Source organism: Cottoperca gobio, chromosome 2 (assembly GCF_900634415.1).
Source record: "Cottoperca gobio chromosome 2, fCotGob3.1, whole genome shotgun sequence".
NCBI lineage: Eukaryota > Metazoa > Chordata > Actinopteri > Perciformes > Bovichtidae > Cottoperca > Cottoperca gobio.
Window position 1 is genome coordinate 2,327,803 of NC_041356.1, and position 25,385 is coordinate 2,353,187.

The 25,385-nt window shown below is 34.6% G+C and overlaps 1 protein-coding gene across 1 annotated transcript; it reads right to left on the bottom strand.

Annotated features, from left to right (window-relative positions):
- On the bottom strand, window positions 1-25,385 carry tbc1d25 (TBC1 domain family, member 25). Its single transcript, XM_029448478.1, has 7 exons — window positions 25,236-25,385; window positions 13,201-13,310; window positions 12,963-13,117; window positions 10,813-10,940; window positions 10,445-10,633; window positions 8,071-8,346; window positions 1-6,175 (listed from the first exon to the last, which is right to left on the bottom strand). The coding sequence occupies exons 1-7, from the start codon at window positions 25,278-25,280 to the stop codon at window positions 4,487-4,489; spliced, it is 2,592 nt and encodes an 863-aa protein (XP_029304338.1). The 5' UTR covers window positions 25,281-25,385; the 3' UTR covers window positions 1-4,486.

Here is a 25,385-nt window from a genome sequence, read left to right on the forward strand (position 1 = left end):
TCAGTAGCATTGCTTATTTATTTGTGTCCGATATACAATCAGTAACATCATTGTGTCTTGGAAGATTAAAAAGTTTAACCTTTATGCACATATATCATTTAATGAGATAAACAAATATTTTACAAATTCAAATATTGCTAGCTCATAGACTAGCTATACCAGTTACTTCAGTTTGTTTAAAATATACTATTAAATACTGATATACAAAAGGAGGTGAAACCAAATTTCAGAGTAACAACCACAATAATCACAAGGGGTTCTCTAAAGACATGTGAGTTACTTTAGTTTCTGCCTAAAACAGAAGCACTTGTCAAAGAGGGATTACCCTATTGGAGGTGGAGCCATCACACTTCCTGTCCAGCCTTCTGCATTACAGACTACTGAGAATATATAATATAGGCCTCTCAAAACCAAAAATTAAGCCTTAATGTAAACAATGCTGCGAAAAACCAACAAACAAAAAATGTGACACTTAAGATACACTTCCTGACTTTGTTCTGGTGCCCCGTATCCCCAAAGTGTTGAGGTCTGTAACATCAACAATGAGTTGGGAGAAAATGTGGGGATCCGGGGGCCTTATTACAAAACCAAGATGTGCATCTCTTAAGATTTATTAACACATAACACTGTGTTGTCTCTCTGCGGCGTCATCGACATTACTTTAATCAAAGTGCACAACAAATACAGCTGAGCCTTGTCAACGTTTTCATATCTTGAAAATAAACAGACACAAACAAACCAAAATAATAATATTATGGTACACGAGCATACTGTTGCTGACTGGTGGTTTTCTTGTGTTACAATTAGACATGTTATGATCTTTTTTCTTCTTAACAATTAAGGATAGCTCTTCAGTCCTCACAATTACGCAAATGAAAAATGACATTGTTGTTTTAGTTACCTTTGATATATTTTTGGACCAAATCGAAACAGGATAAACCCTTTGGATGCATGATTTCCACTACAGTGAAAAGCTAAATTACATCTTAATGAAAGTCTGCCTTACATGTTTTTGTACAGGTCTGCTTTGTTTAGAATAAAATTATTCTAAGGACACACAGCAGTAGGAACATCTCTTCTTCTTTTGGCCAGTATTATTTTATGCAATATATTTTGATGCAAGACATTTTTAAATATGGTAAATGTACTTGCATTTATATAGCGCCTTTCTAGTCTTCCGACCACTCAAAGAACTTTTACAAGAGGTTCCAAACCGCTCATCATCTAATCTAATGCTTATTCACACAAACACATTTGGAGTAATTGGGGTTCTGTATCTTGCCCATGGACAAGGACACATGCAGACTAGAGGAGCTGATGTTCTGACTAATGCATTACTTCCTGATCCAAAGCCACCCAGGATGCCCAAAGATTTAAATTAAGGAATAAGAAATACATGTGTAGGTCCAAATTCAGTCATTTATTTTTCTATTGTTATTTTGTATGATAATGATATACAAGTATATCATTTAGATTCAGTATCTCATAATTGTGACTCGAATCAAATACTTATTTTAAGACTTCGTATTTTATCATTTAAATTCAGAAGCAGCAATAGTTCAACTTCAAAATGATCAAAGAGGCATAGCAATGTTTCCCCAGAAATGAGCTTCCAAAAAAGTCAATAAGACATTAAGGTAAGAATCATGTAGTTATATATAGAATTTGGTTGGATGCTGTGAAGTATCCTAAATGGTTCAAATGGTTTTGCCTCTGCAGTGAACACCATGTCCAGTCGCACTCTTCTTAAAAACCATCAGAGGTTAGTCACAGCTCGCCAGCCAGACACAAGCCAATGTCAGTCCATTAATTATTAAATCATTCAGCCCTTTAACTTGCGTTTGAATCCGCCTGCATGATGGCACAATGTACGCAGATGTTAAGAGCACAAAATAAACTATAAATCAAGGCTACTGATTCAAACAAGTGAGGCACTTCTCTGCCAAAAGACTGCACATAGGCTAATAATATAATGGCATCACATCATATTCCACTTTATAACATCACACTAAAGAATTAATGGTGAAGATATTCATTAAACAGCCAGGACTCAGTTACTACCTTCTCATCAGCAAACACAGAAAGCAAGTATAAAGACAGTCAACATGTGATACTAGCAATTGTGCATTAAATTAGCCCCATTGCCATGGTGAAATAATAACACAGAAAACAGAGCAAAAGGACAGTCTTTGGGAAACAGCAATAACTAAAGTGCTAAATGATACATTTCTGAATAATGAATTAAATAATGTACAGTACTTACTTCACTATTGTTGTAGTATGAACGTATGAGTCCAGCACATACGGTATCAACACTCGCCAGAATAGTATGTGTACAATGGAGACCAACACTAAACGGATCTCTCTGTACTGCGTTCACATATCCTCATAGTGGAACATGTTTACAAGATATCACCATTCTGTGTCGCCTTCAATACAATAATGGTCAGCTGCTCTGTCCTGTTCCACCTATTGAGACCCTTGCTATGGACCAATAATTGGATTAGAGACATTATTTAATGAATAAATGAAAACATGAATAACCTCATCTGTGCCTCGGTTGTGATTGGCTGAGTCACATTGAAAGTTGAAAAAACAAACAAGCAAAAAAAAGAAGAGAAAAAAGATCTAGCTAAATTTAAACCGTCCATGTGAACATATCACCGATGCTTACTCATTGCACAAACCCCAAATCTCTGATGTTGTTCCTTTATGTCTCACCCGACCTATACTGCAGGAAAATATTTGAATCATGTAACCACTTTTAGCAGGTAAGCAATTTAAAAAGGTGAATGTGTAAGATATGCCAGAATTGAAATTTAAAAACACCATCTTCCAAAGTGTTCATGAAACCTGGGCCATACGCATTTTACTTTATTGAAGCCATAACATTTTCACGGGAGCTTTTGCAGTCATGATGTGAAGACTGTAAACGTGTGCAGGGACCCACTTCCAAATCCAAGAACCAGCGGCACGAGCACATATAGCACACAATGGGCACTGCACTAGTCTCTTATATCAAGGTGCGCTGATAGAAAGTGAAGCAATTTTTTTGCATCACATCCTTTACATGAATTTGAGTGCTGGGTCGTTTTAGCAGTCTGTGTTTATTCGCCAAAATTGTTGATGTACTGACTGCACAAACATTAGCTGTAAGCTAGCAACAGTCGCACCGATCATGTCTATGGGGTTGAGCCTCTGACTGAACCCAGAACTCGGCAGGAATTCCAGCCCTTTCGGTCACTTCCCTCCACTCCCTTTTTGCTCTCATCTTTGTATGTTTATGAATTATATTCATAAACGAATTATATTCATAAACAAATTATATTCATAAACAAATTATATTCATAAACCGCAGGATAAGCATGAATTTGTCACTTAAGTTGAAATAAGGCCTTCGCATCAATTCATGCCGATCCCAATGTCTTTTGCCTGCCTTTGAGACAATTTACTGTGATTTGAGGCTCGCTACAATATTGGCAAATGTTGCTAATAGTTGAGCCTGCTGCTAAACGCTAAGCCATCATGCAGAAGGTTAAACTTTGATCATACTATAATAACAGATGTCTCAGTGTGCATTTGTCTGAGTTTCTATCATCTTGCCAACCCTGGGACCAATCTAATTCACGTTTGTCGGGAGGGAGTGCAGTTATTTGAATCAGCTGTTCTGTAGAAAAATGCGAAAACCCTGCGGTCAGACTTTGGTTAGCGCATGCTACATCTGAATTATTATCATTTTGATTTGAAAGACTCACTGTCACTGATGCACTAGCGCTGGTTTAACAAAATATCACCATGTGATACTGACAGAATCGTAAACAGAATGTTTCTTAATCCAAGACGTTAGTTGTATAGAAATGCAGGAAATTTGTTTTTAAATTACAATTAATTTTTCCTGGGGGACGACCCCCAGACACCGCCGCCATTATGCATCTTTCCAAGTTTGCTCCCCCATTTTAAAACAAAACCAGGCATCCCATGGCGAGAAGCTTTCTTATCCTATGTTTTGAGGAAATTGCGTTATATCTGGACTGTATATTGAAAAGGCTACCCAAGAAACACAAATTGGCAAAAGAGAAGGTGGTCATAAGGCCAGAGAGTGGGTCAATTTACAAAGTTTGTAAAAATGGCAACACAGGCTAACTGCACCAAGGGGCTAAACTTTTCTTGGTTCTGGCAAAACTCAGACAGCCAAACACCAGATCACATGCTTTAACATTTCATGCATGAGCAACCTATGAGATATTAAGCTCGCTCATCCCCTCAAGGACACACAGTAAAATGGCTAAAAATATGACATATTACGATGATTACAGACATAAGAAATATACAGTATGTATTCAAACATACACAGAATGAGAAGATCATTACCAGCCCAATTCAATGTGGAAGGCTGTCTAAAAATATCACTCTTCACCTCCAATGCGCTATAAACAGTCAATTTAGCAGTTCACCGAGGATGGGAAGCCAATGATGCATGATGCAATCAAGAAACTTGAGCTGATGGGGAGGGAATGGTGTGTGCGATGTTATAGGTTGAGTTTGGAGACAATGACTGAGTTGATGCTAAAGGGCTGTAAATGGGCCTGGCAGTGAAGGTTGAAGAGGGGGAGTGTTGAACAGCAGTAGCTGTTGTTGGGGAGTCCAAACTAACCTCATCCCCTTCTTCCGAGTCCCACACTTCACTCTGCAAGTAGTCTGCAAATAAGGCCTTGGCTCGCTGCAGCACCCTGCTCAGGTTGTGGCGTCGCACAAGGCGATCAAAGTGCATGGCTAGTTCATTGTAATCCAAACTGTTTTTGATGATGTGGTCTCGGTGCTCCAGCAGGATGGACAGGCACAGGAACAGCATGAAAGGATTTCCTTTGCCAAACTCTTGAGGAGGCGGCAAAGAACATGGCTTGATGCTGGTGGTCTCAGCTTTTAAAAAACTGGTCATGTTAGCTGTGGTACTGGTGGATTTGTATCCAGGTGAGGGGAAATTGTTGGAGGACGACCTGCTGCCAGACAGTGAGGGGCCTTTTCCAAAGGACATAATGGGGGAAGAGAGTAGGAATAGATTCTGAGTGTGGGTTGGAGAGGCATCAGATGTTTTTACAGTCGGGGTCGTGGGCGACTTACTCCCTGTAGTACTAAGCAGTTGGACAGAGGAGGTCAGTACTTTAGGGACAGTTCTAAGTAAGCCCTTACTTCTATTGGTTGTGGATGGGGATTTTGGAGGAGAATCTGGAGAAGCACCTGGCCAACTGGAGGGTGAAGCTAAAGATGTGAAAGGGACAGAGGGGAGAGTTTTCCAGATTGGTAGGCCACTAGGAAAGAGAGGAGGTGATGACATTTGGGAGAAACCATTGTCACAGTTTTTTATGAGAGGTGTTCTCTCTCCTAGGTCCTCCTCACTGTCAACTGTGGACTGGCGACTTGGGAAGCTTGTTATTGACTTTGAAGACACCAAACCCTTTGGATGATCAGCATCCTCCATATGAAAGCTATCTTCATTTCGGGCAGAGTAGTATTTAAACTCTCCAAAACTAGTTTGCCTTTCAAAAGCAGGAGCCTGCAAATCTGCCTTTTCCATGGTCATTTGAGGAATATCATATTCATTGTCCTCGCTTCTCTTTTCAGTGACTACATTTCTTTCGTCTTTTTCTGCTATGACAGTATTCCTGCTCACATCTGGTTCTTCTCTTGAAGGCCTCAGCATATGTCGTCTACGCTGCTTCTCTTTTTGTTCCCCATCATCTCTGAAGCAAGTTTCAACTGTCTTGTAGTTATCTTTGCAGGACATCTCTAAATTTAAATTGGTTTCCACTGGTAGTCCGAGAAGCTCCACTTCGGTTTCAGGAGGATCAGGGGGCAGGGAACTCCATGTTACCTCGAGCATCCTCAAAGCGTCGTCAAATGCAAACTCTCGCTTGAGCTCCAGGAGCAGCCAGCGGTAGCAGAAGAAGAGGTCGTCAGCTCCTCGGGACACCAGGTAAGTGTAGAATTCGGGATCGGAGTACTGCAGAAGCAGCTTTAGATGCTGGAACTTAACAGACATGAGCTGCCCATCAGGTCGGAAGTTTCCCTCCAAGCGTTTCATGATGCCACAAAAGCAAATGAAGGCATGTGCCTCATTGTCCATTACCGCAAGTATAGGGGAGGCAATATCACTCATGCCTTGACAGTATGATATCTGAAAAACAAAGCAACCACAAAATTACAGAAGTCTACAGTTTACAAAGAAATACAAAATTCATCATATAGATATACGCATGCAGTAAAGTTTTCATTTTCAGAAGTCTTTTAATTAAAAAGGTGGAGCCGGGGCTTCTTATCATTCAAACGCATATTTCTACGACTTATTATCTAATGTATCAATTTCTTCTTCTTGTAAAACCACCCCTGAACATGAGCCATGTACGTACCAAATTTTGTGAATATCGTAGCAACTATATGAGACTATGGCCCTACCATGCAATAGGGGGAGCTACTGAGCTACCTTAACACATATGGACACAATTTTTATATAGAATAGATATAAATCCTTTGGGATGAGGTCTATGATCCCACCAAATCTTGTGAACATCAAAGCAACTGTTTCCATGGTGTAAGTTAGGGGGCGCTAGAGAGCCAGCTGGCCACACAGTTTTCAATCATCCTGAACCCCTCAAAAACACGTTCAAAAGAGCAGCAAAATAATAATCTCTACAAAAACAATATTTTTCCTTGTATTTTGGTGAGTGTTGTGTTATGTATGTTATTTTGGTAGTAATGCAGTGAGGATTGGCTCCCTCTGGAACTGAAGGGTTTGATGGTTTATAGACGCAGTTCTGTAAAGAGGTCTATCCATAATGAGATGTTCAGTTTTTTCCTGCTTTGTCAGTTTAGTCTTCTTGGGGAGAGTTAAAGTGATGAGTACTATTTTTATGATGTGGTTGGGAGGTGTGATTGATGTTAAGTCACCCAACATGCAGAGTGATGGGGATAGTGGGATCCTGGAGTTCAATATGAGGGACAGTTCATTGGTGATGTCTTTCCAAAATTGTTGTACAGGTGGGCAGGGCCAGAGTGCATGGATGTAATTGTCTAAGGGCAGAGTGGGCAGTTACTTGAATCTGAGAGGCTTTTAGGAATGTGGGTTCTCTACAGCAGCAGTCCCCAAGCTTTTTGCACCACGGACCACTTTCATGCAAGACAATTTTTCTACGAACAGGGGGACAGGCATAACAAAACACACAATAAAGTGCATAACATCATTTAATTATTACATATATAATGTAAACGTAATTATTCCTTTTTATATTAAGCACTTTATTTAATTTTTCAAAATAAAATACCCTGCAGACTAATGTAAATGTAATGTTTACAACTACTGGTCCGCGGCCCTGTGGTTGTTGTGGTTATTAGATTTTAGTCCAGGAGTCGTCAAGTGATATGGATAAATCGTTCCCCAATTTTGCAATAGAAAGGGATATTGTCGGATCCGTTTGTACAATTTGGAGAGGATTCTATTAGACTATTTCTTCTGCTAGTGCGGCTGTTTGAATAGTTCCTTGTTTTAAGTCAACCTTATGTGTTTTGACTGATTTGAGTTGTAGTTACTAGATGTTAACTAGCTCTTCAAAAGGAATGAAGTTTGAGTTTTGGACAAGGGTGCTGTAATTAATTGATACAATGTTTGCGTCCTGCAAAAGCAGCCAGCTTACATAATACCAGTCATTCCATTTCTCCGCAGGCAGAAGGAGACAGCAGGGGGACACAGCGACATATCCCCTCTCTCCCCTTTTCCTGTCTATGGCCTTTGGATGTAATATTCAACAGAAAATAGTAAAAATAAGTAGCGCCTTGAGATTGCTTTTAGCTTTGAAAGGCGCTTTATAAATACAATTTATTATTATTATTATTATTATTATTATTATTATTATTATTATTATCTCTTGTGGCTTATTGCTTAAGTATCACAGTTTGAAAACCTCTACTTTAAGAGATTAAAAAATGTAATAAGAAGACACATTTTTGATAAAATGCTATCAAACCCCAACCCTAACGCAGGTACAAGCCAACCATTGATTGACCTTCTCTACATACCTGTGGATGTGTGATGGCAAATGTAGTGAGCAGGTCTGTCAGGGCAGTCAAATGTGGACTGTCTTCTGACCCTGCATAGTATGGATGAGCCCGGTCTGTCCTTAGGACGTCTTTAAGAACATTTCCACGGATGAATTCAAGATCGTCATAGCTGACCCGGGCTGTCCAATCTCTCTTGAGCTGATCATACTCCCTTGTCTTCCTCTTCATGTAGTCCATTCTTTCCTGTCCACTTAGTCCATCAGGGTAGACGTTCAGGAGGTACCGCCAAACAACCTAACACAACATTAGACATTGCTGCAGTCAATCAATAATTGATTAACAGTCATAAAATAACTATACTACCAATACTAATAACCAACTAACGTCAACAATTTATTCATCTAAGCTAGGGGCTCTCAACGGGGGCGTTCATAGGACGTCGGGACGCTGGAACCCGTTTATGTGTTTTTGGGGGGCGTTTGTTTTATAGAATCTGCTATGTTGTTAAATCTGAGATTTAAAAAAAAAAAAGAGTGAGGCAAAGTTCTTGTATGTGTAAATTTACCAAATTCTGAATTGATTCTGACCAGTGTTCAGGCAACTTTGTGTGATTTTAGACTTTTATTTTCATTTTGCTGAGCGAAGTAGTGCTGCTTGATATACAGAAAACAAGAAAAAACAAACAAACAGCGCCGCCCCACTCAGGGCTTGGACCAGCAGCAGACGAGCTGCACTCTGGCTGCTCGTAGTAGCAGAGCTAACATCTGCATCACTGCTGGATTCAGGCTGTGATATTCTCACCAGTGATATTTTTCGACGTCGCCCCATTTATAATTAATGTGTTGGATTTTTTAGTTCTCTCCTCTCCTTCCAAATATTACACCGGAAAGTAAATACCAGGGCTGCTGAGCCCCTGAGCAAGGCACCCGAGTTGCTCCACGAGGTTACTCCTGCTCTGTAGTTAGTTCACTGTACGTTGCTCTGGATAAGAGCGTCTGCTAAATGACATGTAGTAATGTAGAAGTTGTAGTAGTAGTAGTAGTAACAGTAGCAGTAGCAGTATTAGTAGCCGCAGTAGTAGCAGTAGCAGTAGTAGTAGCAGCAGTAGTAGTAGTAGCCATAGTAGTAGTAGCAGTAGTAGTAGCAGTAGTAGTAGTAGTAGTAGTAGTAGTAGTAGTAGTAGTAGTAGCAGTAGTAATAGCAGTAGCAGCAGTTGTAGCAGTAGTTTTAGCAGTAGCCGTAGTAGTAGCCGTAGCAATAGTTGTAGCAGTGGCAGCAGCAGTAGCCGTAGTAGTAGCAGTAGTTGTAGCAATAGTTGTAGCAGTAGTAGTAGCAGCTGTAGTAGTAGCAGTAGTAGTAGTAGTAGCAGTAGTTGTAGCAGTAGTAATAGCAGTAGCAGCAGTAGTAGCAGCAGCAGCAGTAGTAGTAGCAGCAGTAGTTGTAGCAGTCGTAGCAGTAGCAGCAGTAGTAAGACCTCTACTACTGGGTCTATACAACCTAAATTCATCAGTTATTAAAAGCCAACAAAGTATTTAAGCTCGTTTCTATTTTAGTTGTAATGGTTTGTCATATTTATTATATTTTAAGTTTTAAACTGCCGGGGGACTTACACCTCTCTCCACTCTATTTGTCTCTCAGTCTATCTATGTGCACACATGTCGTATAAACGCATGTTACTAACTGATTATCCGGAGCATCATCCCCAGAGTTTTTTTGTCTCTCGTCTGGCAGGTTGTCATTATTAAAGGTTACATCTGAATCATGAATTGTGGCTGCATCTGTTGCCCTGGTCCTGCCTGACGCTCATGTTATTATATTTGGAGGGCCTGTGAAGCTTGTTTTGACATCCTCCTGGATCCATCTTTTCCATATACGATCACATCATCATTTCTGTCACATCTATTGCACATCTGTCAGTCCTGGGAGAGGACCCTGAGTCTCTCTGGAAAGAACATTTCCCCTTTAATTGTGAGGTTTCTTTTAGGGAGTTTTTCCTTGTGCGGTGCGAGGGTCTAAGGACAGAGGGCGTCATATCCTGTACAGTCTGTAAAGCCCACTGACACATGTGTAGTTTGTGATATTGGGCTATATAAATAACATTTTATTAATTTATTAGAGGAGATACAGGCAGAGAGACTTTATCATTATTTATGACAAACAACATTTATAGCATCCCAAATCTACTGAAATTAAAGGTTGTTTCTGCTTACAACATTTTATTTTCTTACTGAAATACTAAACCAAGAATTAGAACTAGGATTTAATAAGAACCAGAATTGACGAACAGAATAAAAATAAATATAACATTTTATATAAACAAAATTGATCACCCAACCCTGTTTATTTGGGACACATGAGATTGGTACTATGTTTATAAAACACAGGTACTCACCTTGCGCAGAGAAGGCTCCACGCCACCATGGTAGATGCGCAGTCTGAGTTCCTCAGGTCGTGTCAACTGGCCCTGTCCGTTGAGGTAACTGTGAAACTCTGCGTCGCTCAGAGGGGGCTTGAAAGGCTTAATCTCTTCCCCGTAAGACCAGCTGAAGGCTTGCTGGACTCTGGATAGGGTGCGGCCCACCTGAACACAAGCGAAACAAGCATGTAAGCAAAGATCATGACTTGTAGAGGGTGGAAGGTAAAAGAGATGTTGTGACTGGCGCGCACACACACACACACACACACACACACACACACACACACACACACACACACACACACACACACACACACACACACACACACACACACACACACAACCTGGGACAGTAGAGACTGGGTGAAGGGAAGTGCCGCAGATGCCAGAGACCTGGTCCTCTCTGGGAGAAGTTGCTCAGAGCCAATCACGTCTTTGGGGCTTATGATGTCCCAGTCCTCCATAACAGGACCTGCAGTTACACAAAATAGAGTAGACTAAACAATCATCTATTTAAGGTCCATCTCTATTTTATACTCCTTACTTAAAAAATTGGTTCACAATGTTTCAAGTTGAGTTAGTGAAATCAAGTGAGTATCTTCCAAAGCTCCACCATTTAAGTATATTATATCCCTTTGGCTTAGCCAGGGTAAACACAGATGTCACTCTAAAAAAGGGGCAATGTGTAATTCTGAGTCATCTGTTCCAAATAAATAGGGGGCAGTATTTCACCAAAAATCCCAGTTATTAAAAAAACACCTAAAGTATATTATCATGATTATATTTTAGTTGTAGTAGTTTGTCATATTTATTGTATTCTAAGTTTATATTGTCAAATCAAATGTATTTATACAGCCCAATATCATAAACTACACATTTGTGTCAGTGTGCTACCCCCTCTGTCCTTAGACCCTCGCATCGCACAAGGAAAAACTCCCTAAAAGAAACCCCACAATTAAAAGGGGGAAAATGTTCTAAACCTCAGAGAGACTGAAGAGGGATCCCTCTCCCAGGACGGACAGACGTGCAATAGATGACGTGTGTACAGAATAAACAACATAGTAAAAATACAACATGATGTGGGTTAAAAAAGATGGATCCAGGAGGATGTTAAAACAAGCTTCACAGGGCCTCCAAAAAAATATATTAACGTTGGCGTCAGGCAGGACCAGAGGTCCAGACGTAAGCTTTAACAGTGGCAACTTGCCACATGAGAGACACAGAAACTCCGATGATGCCCCGGATACTGAGTTAGTAACATAATATTGTATCTGCAGAGTCAGGCAGCTGTACTTCCTCTCCCTCTGTACTGAGGCAGACAGGAGCTGCAGTGTCTCACTATTCATCCGAGACGTTACAGTTAGCATGCTAACTTCAGTAGATATCTCTGCGACACAACACATAGACGTATGTTACCTCTTCACACTGTTGATAATGTCAGTTCATTGTTTTTAGTTTAAATTCTGGCAAATTGCACCTTTAACCAAATATTGTTAAAGAAAATTAACATTTAAAGCGATTTAACGTAACTTTAAGTAGTGTACAGTGTGTTTATGTGTGTGTGTGCGAAACAGAGCAGAGAATGTGAATGCACAAAGCATCAACGCAGTAGACACTGACACATGCACATGAGATAAATAAAAGAAGCGTTTAGTTTATTTAATAAAAGAGCACCTGTTCAATGTGAAAAGTGAGTTGTGAATATAAAAAAAAAAAACACCTTGAATTTAAGGGATCTTAAATGGATCTATAATGGACTTATGAACATGAGTAATTGTTACAGCAAACAGAACCTGTTTCAATGTTCATGTGGAAACCTGACTGTTGTTTTAAGACAGACTTGAAAAATTGTGAAGCTACCCTGTAGAGCCTATGAACTAGCACACAGGTGTTTTCAGTTATTCTGGCTGATTACACCTCCGCTCTGGTTGAGGTGGGCCAGAGCTTTGATGGAGAGTTATTAGGTCACTAATCTTCTTCTACCAATAATGATAAAAGTGTCATTTGTCCCACCCAAACAGGTGCAACAAAGCTGACAGTAGACTCAGGAAGATGTCACTAAATGAGTCCCTACACGCCATACAGTCCTGAGAAGAGTGTGGATGTACAGGGCCTTTATTAAGTGTAAATGATTATTGTCATTTTCACCCAATATCCATCTGAAAATACAGAATTTATATCTTTAGATGCCAAGAAAGCACATGATGGAGTCAAAAAAATTATGTTTTTGCCATTTAGAATCCTCTCCTGTTCCTCATCTTCCTTTGTGGCACTACATTCATCTGCACTCAAACACCCCTCTTAAAAAGGTCCAGTGTGTAGGAGTTAGTGACATCTAGCGGTGAGGTTGTATATTGCAATCAAGAGCACACACAAAATTGTCAACAGATGCCACATTTAGGCATTTAACTCTACACTTGATGTTCTCTTTAATACATTATAGTTTAGCATTTTTTCCATTAAGCTTGCTTTAAGGAAACACTAGAGTTCTTACTTTCTTCTGAAGGTTTTATGTCCATCTTGAGCAGCAGATATGGTTTTGCTGCACTCACAAATGCAACATCCAAATCCCAGTCAGACAGCAGAGACCGATACATTTCAGCACCACTCCGATCTCGTGACAGGTAACTGATGCCGAAATTCCGCTTCCTAGTTTGAAAGACCAACAAGAAGAAAATGCTGACACACATAATGTGTCTATGCAACAGTTTAGCCAGGGTGATGACTCTTACCCGTTCAAATCAAAGGCTCTGATAAGTATGTGCTGCAGGACCTCCAGTGATGTTATCTGGGGATCAACAGCAAAGGAGCGAAACTCCATAGGAAGCACCTGATCACACTTCTGAAAAACATTACATCAAAAAAATCATGATACTGTGGGAAAAACAGTGAGGTAGGTGGCAACAAAATATACTGTTTTTGTGGTTAGCAAACGAGAATTGTGTCCATCATCAACAATGAGCCATTTTAGTCTGCGTGCTGATATTTTAGGTACATTTCAACTATCCCTTTGTCCTGTTCAAATGCACTACAGAGTCAATACATGCTGACTGCTTATAGTAGGGTTGGTTATCTCTCTGCTTGAGATAACTATTATACAGGATTGGGTGATATGGCCAAATTCTTCGACATGTTGACCGTAGGGTTGGGGATTGAACCTCCTGAGTCACCGCGAATAACCACATAGTAAAGCATATGTTTACATACTCCTGTGTGAATTAAATACTTAACTAATTAAAAGTACTGAATATTTTCTCCTATTATTAAGAACTTTAGTGCAAAATTAACATAACAGCTTCAAGAACGAGGACTGCTGATTTTGTCACTTTGGACTTTGGCAATTATGAACATAGACGAAGTAATTGTGTATCATGATATATCAATATAATATTTCATCACGATACGATTCCATTCAAAAAATGACAAATCATAATATGGAATTATTGTCCAGTCCTAATATTATCCACTTTAAAATATATACTTTCAGATATCAATATATGGCAGATTTATACAAAACCATATCCAAAATAACAGAACCGACAAAGTAACCGTGTTCTCCGGTCATGCACTGCATGAGACCCCTCTTAGACTATGTGTAAAACAAATGCTAGGTTTTAATTACTCACTTGCTTGTAATTGTTCATTTGGACCGCAGCAATGTGTAGATGATAAAATTATGTTTATATTATCACAATATAATTTTGCTAAAGTAGGGCTGGGCGATATTGCCCAAATCTTCTATCCCAATATACAGTAGTAGGTCATATATCATGTTTAGTGATCATATCATGTTTAATGGTCATATATCATGTTTAATGGTCATATATCATGTTTAGTGATCATATCATGTTTAGTGATCATATCATGTTTAGTGATCATATCATGTTTAGTGATCATATATCATGTTTAATGGTCATATATCATGTTTAGTGATCATATATCATGTTTAGTGATCATATCATGTTTAGTGATCATATCATGTTTAGTGATCATATATCATGTTTAATGGTCATATATCATGTTTAGTGATCATATATCATGTTTAGTGATCATATCATGTTTAGTGATCATATCATGTTTAGTGATCATATCATGTTTAGTGATCATATATCATGTTTAGTGATCATATATCATGTTTAGTGATCATATATCATGTTTAGTGATCATATCATGTTTAGTGATCATATATCATGTTTAGTGATCATATATCATGTTTAGTAGTCATATATCATATAGCATGTTTAGTAGTCATATACCATGTTTAGTGATAATATATCATATAGCATGTTTAGTGATCATATCTCATATATCATGTTTAGTGATCATATACCATGTTTAGTGATAATATATCATATAGCATGTTTAGTGATCATATCTCATATAGCATGTTTAGTGATCATATCTCATATAGCATGTTTAGTGATCATATCATGTTTAGTGATCATATCATGTTTAGTGATCATATATCATGTTTAGTGATCATATATCATGTTTAGTAGTCATATATCATATAGCATGTTTAGTAGTTATATATCATGTTTAGTGATCATATATCATATAGCATGTTTAGTGATCATATACCATGTTTAGTGATAATATATCATATAGCATGTTTAGTGATCATATCTCATATATCATGTTTAGTGATCATATACCATGTTTAGTGATAATATATCATATAGCATGTTTAGTGATCATATCTCATATAGCATGTTTAGTGATCATATATCATATAGCATGTTTAGTGATCATATCTCATATAGCATGTTTAGTGATCATATATCATATAGCATGTTTAGTGATCATATCTCATATAGCATGTTTAGTGATCATATCTCATATAGCATGTTTAGTGATCATATCTCATATATCATGTTTAGTGATCATATATCATATATCATGTTTAGTGATCATATATCATATAGCATGTTTAGTGATCATATATCATATAGCATGTTTAGTGATCATATATCATATAGCATGTTTAGTGATCATATCTCATATAGCATGTTTAGTGATCATATATCATATAGCATGTTTAGTGATCATATATCATATAGCATGTTTAGTGATCATATCTCATATAGCATGTTTAGTGATCATATATCATATAGAATGTTTAGTGATCATATATCATATAGCATGTTTAGTGATCATATATCATATAGCATGTTTAGTGATCATATATCATATAGCATGTTTAGTGATCATATATCATATAGCATGTTTAGTGATCATATATCATATAGAATGTTTAGTGATCATATCTCATATAGCATGTTTAGTGATCATATATCATATAGAATGTTTAGTGATCATATATCATATAGCATGTTTAGTGATCATATATCATATAGCATGTTTAGTGATCATATAATCATATAGCATGTTTAGTGATCATATATCATATAGCATGTTTAGTGATCATATATCATATAGCATGTTTAGTGATCATATCTCATGTAGCATGTTTAGTAGTCATATATCATGTTTAGTGATCATATATCATATAGCATGTTTAGTGGTCATATATCATATATCATGTTTAGTGATCATATATCATGTAGCATGTTTAGTAGTCATATAGCATGTTTAGTGATCATATATCATATAGCATGTTTAGTGGTCATATATTCATATATCATGTTTAGTGATCATATATCATGTAGCATGTTTAGTAGTCATATATCATGTTTAGTGATCATATATCATGTAGCATGTTAGTAGTCATATATCATGTTTAGTGATCATATATCATGTAGCATGTTTAGTAGTCATATATCATATAGCATGTTTAGTGGTCATATATCATATAGCATGTTAGTAGTCATATATCATGTTTAGTGGTCATATATCATATAGCATGTTTAGTAGTCATATATCATGTTTAGTGATCAATATATCATGTTTAGTGATCATATATCATGTTTAGTGATCATATCATGTTTAGTGATCATATCATGTTTAGTGATCATATATCATGTTTAATGGTCATATATCATGTTTAATGGTCATATATCATGTTTAGTGATCATATATCATGTTTAGTGATCATATATCATGTTTAGTGATCATATATCATGTTTAGTAGTCATATATCATATAGCATGTTTAGTAGTTATATATCATGTTTAGTGATCATATATCATATAGCATGTTTAGTGATCATATCTCATATAGCATGTTTAGTGATCATATATCATGTTAAGTAGTCATATATCATATAGCATGTTTAGTGATCATATACCATGTTTAGTGATAATATATCATATAGCATGTTTAGTGATCATATCTCATATATCATGTTTAGTGATCATATACCATGTTTAGTGATAATATATCATATAGCATGTTTAGTGATCATATCTCATATAGCATGTTTAGTGATCATATCTCATATAGCATGTTTAGTGATCATATCTCATATAGCATGTTTAGTGATCATATACCATGTTTAGTGATAATATATCATATAGCATGTTTAGTGATCATATCTCATATAGCATGTTTAGTGATCATATCTCATATAGCATGTTTAGTGATCATATATCATATAGCATGTTTAGTGATCATATATCATATAGCATGTTTAGTGATCATATATCATATAGCATGTTTAGTGATCATATATCATATAGCATGTTTAGTGATCATATATCATATAGCATGTTTAGTGATCATATATCATATAGCATGTTTAGTGATCATATATCATATAGCATGTTTAGTGATCATATCTCATTGTAGCATGTTTAGTAGTCATATATCATGTTTAGTGATCATATATCATATAGCATGTTTAGTGGTCATATATCATATATCATGTTTAGTGATCATATATCATGTAGCATGTTTAGTAGTCATATAGCATGTTAGTGATCATATATCATATAGCATGTTTAGTGGTCATATATCATATATCATGTTTAGTGATCATATATCATGTAGCATGTTTAGTAGTCATATATCATGTTTAGTGATCATATATCATGTAGCATGTTTAGTAGTCATATAGCATGTTTAGTGGTCATATATCATATAGCATGTTTAGTAGTCATATAGCATGTTTAGTGGTCATATATCATATAGCATGTTTAGTAGTCATATATCATGTTTAGTGGTCATATATCATGTAGCATGTTTAGTAGTCATATATCATGTTTAGTGATCATATATCATATAGAATGTTTAGTGATCATATATCATATAGAATGTTTAGTGATCATATATCATGTTTAGTGATCATATATCATATAGCATGTTTAGTGATCATATATCATATAGAATGTTTAGTGATCATATATCATGTTTAGTGATCATATATCATATAGAATGTTTAGTGATCATATATCATGTTTAGTGATCATATATCATATAGCATGTTTAGTGATCATATATCATATAGAATGTTTAGTGATCATATATCATATAGAATGTTTAGTGATCATATCTCATATAGCATGTTTAGTGATCATATATCATATAGAATGTTTAGTGATCATATATCATATAGAATGTTTAGTGATCATATATCATATAGCATGTTTAGTGATCATATATCATATAGAATGTTTAGTGATCATATATCATATATCATATAGAATGTTTAGTGATCATATATCATATATCATATAGAATGTTTAGTGATCATATATCATGTTTAGTGATCATATATCATATAGAATGTTTAGTGATCATATATCATATAGAATGTTTAGTGATACATATATCATATAGCATGTTTAGTGATCATATATCATATAGCATGTTTAGTAGTCATATATCATATAGCATGTTTAGTGATCATATATCATATAGAATGTTTAGTGATCATATATCATATATCATATAGAATGTTTAGTGATCATATATCATATATCATATAGAATGTTTAGTGATCATATATCATGTTTAGTGATCATATATCATATAGAATGTTTAGTGATCATATATCATATAGAATGTTTAGTGATCATATATCATATAGAATGTTTAGTGATCATATATCATATAGAATGTTTAGTGATCATATATCATATAGAATGTTTAGTGATCATATATCATATAGAATGTTTAGTGATCATATATCATGTAGCATGTTTAGTAGTCATATATCATGTTTAGTGATCATATATCATGTAGCATGTTTAGTAGTCATATATCATGTTTAGTGATCATATATCATGTAGCATGTTTAGGTAGTCATATATCATGTTTAGTGATCATATATCATGTTTAGTGATCATATATCATATATCATGTTTAGTGGTCATATATCATATAGCATGTTTAGTGATCATATCTCATATAGCATGTTTAGTGATCATATCTCATATAGCATGTTTAGTGATCATATATCATGTTTAGTGGTCATATATCATATAGCATGTTTAGTGATCATATCTCATATAGCATGTTTAGTGATCATATATCATGTAGCATGTTTAGTAGTCATATATCATGTTTAGTGATCATATATCATGTAGCATGTTTAGTAGTCATATATCATGTTTAGTGATCATATATCATGTAGCATGTTTAGTAGTCATATAGCATGTTTAGTGATCATATATCATGTAGCATGTTTAGTAGTCATATATCATGTTTAGTGATCATATATCATGTAGCATGTTTAGTAGTCATATAGCATGTTTAGTGATCATATATCATATATCATGTTTAGTGGTCATATATCATGTAGCATGTTTAGTAGTCATATATCATGTTTAGTGATCATATATCATATAGAATGTTTAGTGATCATATATCATATAGAATGTTTAGTGATCATATATCATGTAGCATGTTTAGTGATCATATATCATGTAGCATGTTTAGTAGTCATATATCATGTTTAGTGATCATATATCATGTAGCATGTTTAGTAGTCATATATCATGTTTAGTGATCATATATCATATATCATGTTTAGTGGTCATATATCATATAGCATGTTTAGTGATCATATCTCATATAGCATGTTTAGTGATCATATCTCATATAGCATGTTTAGTGATCATATATCATATATCATGTTTAGTGGTCATATATCATATAGCATGTTTAGTGATCATATCTCATATAGCATGTTTAGTGATCATATATCATGTAGCATGTTTAGTAGTCATATATCATGTTTAGTGATCATATATCATGTAGCATGTTTAGTAGTCATATATCATGTTTAGTGATCATATATCATGTAGCATGTTTAGTAGTCATATAGCATGTTTAGTGATCATATATCATGTAGCATGTTAGTAGTCATATATCATGTTTAGTGATCATATATCATGTAGCATGTTTAGTAGTCATATAGCATGTTTAGTGATCATATATCATATATCATGTTTAGTGGTCATATATCATGTAGCATGTTTAGTAGTCATATATCATGTTTAGTGATCATATATCATATAGAATGTTTAGTGATCATATATCATATAGAATGTTTAGTGATCATATATCATGTAGCATGTTTAGTGATCATATATCATGTAGCATGTTTAAGTAGTCATATATCATGTTTAGTGATCATATATCATGTAGCATGTTTAGTAGTCATATATCATGTTTAGTGATCATATATCATGTTTAGTGATCATATATCATGTAGCATGTTTAGTAGTCATATATCATGTTTAGTGATCATATATCATGTAGCATGTTTAGTAGTCATATATCATGTTTAGTGATCATATATCATGTTTAGTGATCATATATCATATATCATGTTTAGTGATCATATATCATATATGTTTAGTGGTCATATATCATATAGCATGTTTAGTGATCATATCTCATATAGCATGTTTAGTGGTCATATATCATATATCATGTTTAGTGGTCATATATCATATAGCATGTTTAGTGATCATATATCATATAGCATGTTTAGTGATCATATATCATATATCATGTTTAGTGGTCATATATCATATAGCATGTTTAGTGATCATATATCATATAGCATGTTTAGTGGTCATATATCATATAGCATGTTTAGTGATCATATCTCATATATCATGTTTAGTGGTCATATATCATATAGCATGTTTAGTGATCATATATCATATAGCATGTTTAGTGATCATATATCATGTTTAGTAGTCATATATCATATATCATGTTTAGTAGTCATATATCATGTTTAGTGGTCATATATCATGTTTAGTGGTCATATATCATATATCATGTTTAGTGGTCATATATCATATAGCATGTTTAGTGATCATATATCATGTTTAGTAGTCATATATCATATATCATGTTAGTAGTCATATATCATGTTTAGTGGTCATATATCATATATCATGTTTAGTGGTCATATATCATATAGCATGTTTAGTGATCATATATCATATAGCATGTTTAGTGGTCATATATCATATAGCATGTTTAGTGGTCATATATCATATAGCATGTTTAGTAGTTATATAGCATGTTTAGTGGTCATATATCATGTTTAGTAGTCATATATCATGTTTAGTGGTCATATATCATATAGCATGTTTAGTGGTCATATATCATATAGCATGTTTAGTGATCATATATCATATAGCATGTTTAGTAGTTATATAGCATGTTTAGTGGTCATATATCATGTTTAGTAGTCATATATCATGTTTAGTGGTCATATATCATGTTTAGTAGTCATATATCATGTTTAGTGGTCATATATCATATAGCATGTTTAGTGGTCATATATCATAGCATGTTTAGTAGTTATATAGCATGTTTAGTGGTCATATATCATGTTTAGTAGTCATATATCATGTTTAGTGGTCATATATCATGTTTAGTAGTCATATATCATGTTTAGTGGTCATATATCATATAGCATGTTTAGTGATCATATATCATATAGCATGTTTAGTGATCATATATCATATAGCATGTTTAGTGGTCATATATCATGTTTAGTAGTCATATATCATGTTTAGTAGTCATATATCATGTTTAGTAGTCATATATCATGTTTAGTGATCATATACCATGTTTAGTGGTCATATACCATGTTTAGTGATCATATATCATATAGCATGTTTAGTGATCATATCTCATATATCATGTTTAGTGATCATATATCATATAGCATGTTTAGTGATCATATATCATATAGCATGTTTAGTGATCATATATCATATAGCATGTTTAGTGATCATATCTCATATATCATGTTTAGTGATCATATATCATATAGCATGTTTAGTGATCATATATCATATAGCATGTTTAGTGATCATATCTCATATATCATGTTTAGTGATCATATATCATATAGGATGTTTAGTGATCATATATCATATATCATGTTTAGTAGTCATATATCATGTTTAGTAGTCATATATCATGTTTAGTAGTCATATAGCATGTTTAGTGGTCATATATCATGTAGCATGTTTAGTAGTCATATAGCATGTTTAGTGGTCATATATCATGTTTAGTGGTCATATATCATATATCATGTTTAGTGATCATATATCATATAGCATGTTTAGTGATCATATATCATATAGCATGTTTAGTGATCATATATCATATAGCATGTTTAGTAGTCATATATCATATATCATGTTTAGTAGTCATATATCATGTTTAGTAGTCATATATCATGTTTAGTAGTCATATAGCATGTTTAGTGGTCATATATCATGTAGCATGTTTAGTAGTCATATAGCATGTTTAGTGGTCATATATCATGTTTAGTGGTCATATATCATATATCATGTTTAGTGGTCATATATCATGTAGCATGTTTAGTAGTTATATAGCATGTTTAGTGGTCATATATCATGTTTAGTAGTCATATATCATGTTTAGTGGTCATATATCATATAGCATGTTTAGTGGTCATATATCATATAGCATGTTTAGTGATCATATATCATATAGCATGTTTAGTGGTCATATATCCTATAGCATGTTTAGTGGTCATATATCATATAGCATGTTTAGTGGTCATATATCATATAGCATGTTTAGTAGTTATATAGCATGTTTAGTGGTCATATATCATGTTTAGTAGTCATATATCATGTTTAGTGGTCATATATCATGTTTAGTAGTCATATATCATGTTTAGTGGTCATATATCATATAGCATGTTTAGTGGTCATATATCATATAGCATGTTTAGGTAGGTTAGTGGTCATATATCATGTTAGTAGGTCATATATCATGTTTAGTGGTCATATATCATGTTTAGTAGTCATATATCATGTTTAGTAGTCATTATATCATGTTTAGTGGTCATATATCATAGCATGTTTAGTGATCATATATCATATAGCATGTTTAGTGATCATATATCATATAGCATGTTTAGTGGTCATATATCATGTTTAGTAGTCATATATCATGTTTAGTAGTCTATATCATGTTTAGTAGTCATATATCATGTTTAGTGATCATATACCAGTTTAGTGGTCATATACCATGTTTAGTGATCATATATCATATAGCATGTTTAGTGATCATATCTCATATATCATGTTTAGTGATCATATATCATATAGCATGTTTAGTGATCATATATCATATAGCATGTTTAGTGATCATATATCATATAGCATGTTTAGTGATCATATCTCATATATCATGTTTAGTGATCATATATCATATAGCATGTTTAGTGATCATATATCATATAGCATGTTTAGTGATCATATCTCATATATCATGTTTAGTGATCATATATCATATAGCATGTTTAGTGATCATATATCATATATCATGTTTAGTAGTCATATATCATGTTTAGTAGTCATATATCATGTTTAGTAGTCATATAGCATGTTTAGTGGTCATATATCATGTAGCATGTTTAGTAGTCATATAGCATGTTTAGTGGTCATATATCATGTTTAGTGGTCATATATCATATATCATGTTTAGTGATCATATATCATATAGCATGTTTAGTGATCATATATCATATAGCATGTTTAGTGATCATATATCATATAGCATGTTTAGTAGTCATATATCATATATCATGTTTAGTAGTCATATATCATGTTTAGTAGTCATATATCATGTTTAGTAGTCATATAGCATGTTTAGTGGTCATATATCATGTAGCATGTTTAGTAGTCATATAGCATGTTTAGTGGTCATATATCATGTTTAGTGGTCATATATCATATATCATGTTTAGTGGTCATATATCATGTAGCATGTTTAGTAGTCATATATCATGTTTAGTGGTCATATATCATATTTAGTGGTCATATATCATGTTTAGTGGTCATATATCATATTTAGTGGTCATATATCATATATCATGTTTAGTGGTCATATATCATATATCATGTTTAGTAGTCATATATCATGTTTAGTAGTCATATAGCATGTTTAGTAGTCATATATCATGTTTAGTGGTCATATATCATATATCATGTTTAGTGGTCATATATCATGTTTAGTGGTCATATATCATATATCATGTTTAGTGGTCATATATCATATAGCATGTTTCGTGATCATATAGCATCTTTTGTGGTCATTTAATAAATAAACAGTCCATATGAAATAACCACAAGGTAAAGCACATTTGTGCATACTCCTGTGTGAATTAAATACTTGACAAATATAAAGTACTGAATTTGTTTGTCATTTAAAATCAGATTTTCTGACAAATTTGAGTTGGTACATTTAGACCAGGGGATGACTTTGCAAAGTGTAAAGATTAGTTGTTTTAAAATACTGTTCCAGATATCTGTGACGAAATGTTTTGTGCCTTTGTAGATACACTGTGATCTATAAGTTGTAATGCACATGTGTAAATGATAAACTAATACTATTGTTGAAATTGCATCTTTTTTTCAGGTTGTTCATAACGTTTTGTAAAAACATAAAATTTGAACATTTTCAGAATGAACTTGTACTTTTTTGCACTAAAACGAAGGGGGAAATTTGGAGTTGTCGTTATTTATATGTTATTATGCTCTGATTTTACTGGTCTGGCCCACTTCAGATCAAATTGTGCTGCATGTGGCCCCTGAACTAAAATGAGTTTGACACCCCTGATTTAGACAGTCTAACTGTGTTTCACGATATCTCAATATATGAGTGCATCACAATGATTCCATTGAAAGACAATAAATTATCAAATTGAATCATCACCCTGCCCTATGCTGAACATTGATAAATGACAATATTTAATTATTGACCAGCTGTAGTACAAAGTATTCAATACACAGTTATTTAGAAAGCACTACTAGTATTTCTCTCATGATGATAACAAAACAACAACTGATTAATATTTGACCCATTTGAACCACTTTGCGCCTTGTAACAAATTAAATAACAAATATGAGATTAGTCAACTACAGGCCACAAAATGGTAACATGTGACGTCAGGTAGTGACGAGCAGGAGGTGACGTCAGTGTTCACTGCTCTGGGTAGATTTACGTTGGCTCTGGATAGCCGGTTTCAATAGATAATTGTTACTGTGTCAATACCTAAGCTGTTACCGTCAACATAACGTCATCGATAGAATAATAGATTCGTAATTTCAGTTCTCACAGACAGCATTCAGTGACAACAAACGCTGGTGATAAATGATAAATAATACGCGGGTAGCCAATACTGTTCTCCAGCTAGTGTCACCGCATCTGTTTTTATGTCGACGTCCAGCACTAATATGTGCGTTTGAATGACAGCCGGCTAACATTGAGCAGGCAGTTCATTAAACAGGAGAACAGGGTTGCTAGCTAACTAGCGGACGTTGGCAGACTGTTTGTCAAATCTAAATCCTCCTACCTTGACTTTGACACGAACCACCCCCCTCTCCTCCTCTCCTGCCATTTTAAAGACTCCGTCTCGGAACAGGGTGGTTCTTCTGAGTGTTGTTTTCCTTCTACACCGACATGGTGAACAACAACATGATAACCGCGTTCCTCTTGTTTCGGG